The sequence below is a fragment of the Pteropus vampyrus genome, unplaced genomic scaffold (genome assembly GCF_000151845.1).
Source record: "Pteropus vampyrus isolate Shadow unplaced genomic scaffold, Pvam_2.0 Scaffold56, whole genome shotgun sequence".
NCBI classification, from domain to species: Eukaryota; Metazoa; Chordata; class Mammalia; order Chiroptera; family Pteropodidae; genus Pteropus; species Pteropus vampyrus.
The window spans coordinates 1,491,082-1,494,389 of record NW_011888837.1 but is presented as its reverse complement, the minus strand read 5'-3'; the positions used below and the strand labels follow the sequence as shown (position 1 = coordinate 1,494,389).

At 35.4% G+C, this 3,308-nt stretch overlaps 1 protein-coding gene across 4 annotated transcripts in view; it reads left to right on the top strand.

Moving 5' to 3' along the window:
- The window catches only part of ADAMTS3 (ADAM metallopeptidase with thrombospondin type 1 motif 3), a 242,380-nt gene that overhangs the window by 228,382 nt on the left and 10,690 nt on the right, over positions 1 to 3,308 (top strand). For all 4 annotated transcript variants that reach the window (XM_023530862.1, XM_023530863.1, XM_011360511.2 and 1 more), the window contains 2 exons: positions 65 to 230; positions 2,720 to 2,852. In XM_023530862.1, coding sequence (XP_023386630.1) covers positions 65 to 230; positions 2,720 to 2,852 — 299 coding nt within the window. The remainder of the gene's footprint in view (positions 1 to 64; positions 231 to 2,719; positions 2,853 to 3,308) is intronic.

Below are 3,308 nucleotides of genomic sequence, written 5' to 3'. Positions count from 1 at the left end.
TAATTTTTCATTCAAAATTTAAAACTCTCAGGTGATTTACATATCTGTTTCATGTGTGCGTTAGATTATACCTCAGGAAAACGATACCCGCTCTAGCCTGACATATAAGTACATCATCCATGAAGACTCTGCACCTACAATCAACAACAACAATGTCATCCAGGAAGAATTAGACACTTTTGAGTGGGCTTTGAAGAGCTGGTCTCAGTGTTCCAAACCCTGTGGTGGAGGTAACAGTTGAACGCATTTATTATATTACAGTATAATTCACATAAAGCCAGTCTTCTTGCTTCTGCCTTAAGGATTGTCTCTTATTGAAGCCACAGTCTGAGAATTACCATACATAACTGCTAAAGCGTAAATACAAAGCATATTTACTGAAATCTCAGAATGTACTAAGGGTAGGAATCCATTCATAACAAAATTCCTCTTGCCCTTTTCCCTCAGGTTCTTTCTGTCTCACAATCATGTAGTAGTACCTTAATCACTTTACTCTTCCCAAACTGTCCCAAATTCAGTGTCTTCTGGTGCTCGCTTTTCTTCTTCACTTTTACTTTCCATACTTATGCATTTCTTTTCTAATAATAAAAGAGTTATCAGTTGTGCTGTATACCAGATGCTGTTTTAAGTGCTTTATATATTAATGCATGAATACCCAAAATGCCTCTATGAGGTCATTTACTATTATCGCTATTGTATTGATGGGGAAACTGAAGCACAGGGAAGATGAGTAATTTGCTCAAACTGTAAGATACAAACCCAGGAGGTCTGGCTTCTGAGTACATGCTCTTACCACCCTATGCTGCTCTCTGCCATCTCTAGAGTAAACCTATTGAGCTGTTCTCAAGGTTTCTCAATTTCTGTCGTCATCCGTTCCTTTCATTCTGAACAACAAATGCTCTAGAATTGAGCTGGCCAAGACAGAATTCTCCCCAACAGAAAGGAGAAGGAAGGGGCTCTCACAATAATGATACTGAGTAACTGAAAACAAAAATTATTATTAGTAGGCAATACCTGGGTAAACCATTTATTTTATAATTATAAATTCAAGGATATATTTCTAAAGCATTTTTTGAGGAAGCATAAAATGTTTTAGTTAATTATGTGAAATGATGCTATATCCATTACGAGATGCTTGTTAATTTGGATCCTCCCTCCTGCTGGACCCTCAGCATTGACTTGGTCAAAAAATTTGTCAGATACACCTTTTTACTATCTACCACATCTATTCCTTCCTCTCCAGGCTTCCTTCATGATTTTGGAAAGGAAGATTATTACAAAAGACTTTTAGTCAACTAACTTTGATTTTCTTCTCTTTATTTCCAGGGTAGTCTTTCTTCACTAAATGAATGAAGAAATGAAAGAATAGAATTATATTATTTCTCTGACTCAAATCTTTTAGTCTCCTAATGTGTTGCCCGAAGACACTACATAATTTATGTCGTATTCTTCCCAAACGTGAATAACCTGAATATAATCATCAGGAGACTATTAAATAAACCCAAATTGTGGGACATTTTACAAAACAACTGACCTATTAAGGATAAAAAGAGATTCAGAAACTATTTCTGATTAATTACATGACAACTAAATGTGATGCATGGTCCTTGATTGGAAAAACATGGCTATGAAGAACATTATAGGGATAATTAACAGATTTTAATACGGTCTGTATATTAGATAATAGTATTAAGCCTGCATTAAATATCCTGATTTTAAGAATTATAGTGTGTAGTATGATTATAATAAAAGAATGTGCTTGTTATGAATGATATGCTGAAGTATTCAGAAGTGAAGGATTAGGACGTCAGCAACTTATTCTCAAACTGTTCAGCAAAATTTTACATAAATATATATATTACATATTAAGTATTATAATACCATTTTAATTAATATATAAATATAGGTATATATCTCAAATGTGTTGACATGATAACACAAGGTTAATCTAGCTACAAGGCATGCAAATGTTTATTGTGCTTTCCTTGCAACTTTTTTGTAGGTTTGAAATTTTTCAAAATAAAAATTATTTACAAATGTCAAAGTTGGTGGTTGGGGAGACCTTCAGTAACTCCCTGTGACCTCCAGGATGAAGTCCAAAAACTTAGGTCTGGCACTCAAGGCTTTTAAGATTGGGTCATTTCCTGTCTCCCACCCCCTTCACACATGAAGCTTCAGGCATTCAAAGAGACCGGCAGTTTTCTCTGTTATTTCCTTTGCTTGGAATATTATTCTGTTTCATCCCCTTTACAGAATACTATTTGAACTTCAAGATTCTGCTTTAGAAATGCTGAACTTGTAAGCATTCCCTGCTTCTCCTCCAGCTAAATTAGGGACCATCCCCTCCGTGTTCCTTTGGTGCCCCCTACAGCAAATTATTTACATAGCTCAATAAAAGTCACTGAGTATTGACACACTGATTTTCAAATCTGTTGCACACTAGAGTGTATATTCAGGGTCTAGTTTATTAGCAAGTGTGCAGTTGCTATTTAATAACTTGCAATGCTTATTAAATGTAGGCTCTGAAGAGATAAGGATTTTCATTTAATTCCCTTTGGGGCCTTCAGCACCGAGAACAGTGCCTGGCCTCTTGTGTGCACTTGAAATATTTGTTGAATGAATGAATGAATGATCAAATATTTGTTGAATGAATGAATGATCAAATATTTAACAGAATGAATAAGTGGTTAAATCCAAAGAAATGTATTTTCTTTCTCAGGTTTCCAGTACACTAAATACGGATGCCGCAGGAAAAGCGATAATAAAATGGTTCATCGCAGCTTCTGCGAAGTCAACAAAAAGCCGAAACCTATTAGAAGAATGTGCAATATTCAAGAGTGTACACATCCACTGTAAGCGCTTATTTTAACTAGCATATCCTGAGGAAAAAATAATAGGGATTTAAATGTCTTTGGCTCTTTTTAGTTTTAATATTCTTTTTAATCAAAGCTAATACATGTACTTGGTTTAAATAGTCAGATCATTTCATGGGAATTATATAAAGCCATGGCTCCCTGCCCTTTACCATAATCTTGCTTCTCACAGGAACAACAACAACAACAACAACAAATAAAACACTTTCCGCTATTATGCTTCTTTTGGGATTTGGTACTACTTTTTTTCACCTAAGTAAAATGTTTTTGCTTCTACTCCTTGAGGCTGCGGAGTAGAAGGGCTAGGGAAAGGTAGGGGAGGTTTTAGATATTATATATTTTGAATTTCCACTGTGGAAGGTGAAGGGTTTTAGCAGTCTTTTACAATCCTTCCCCAAATGCACACCCACAGCCCACATTTCTCCTTTCCTCAGT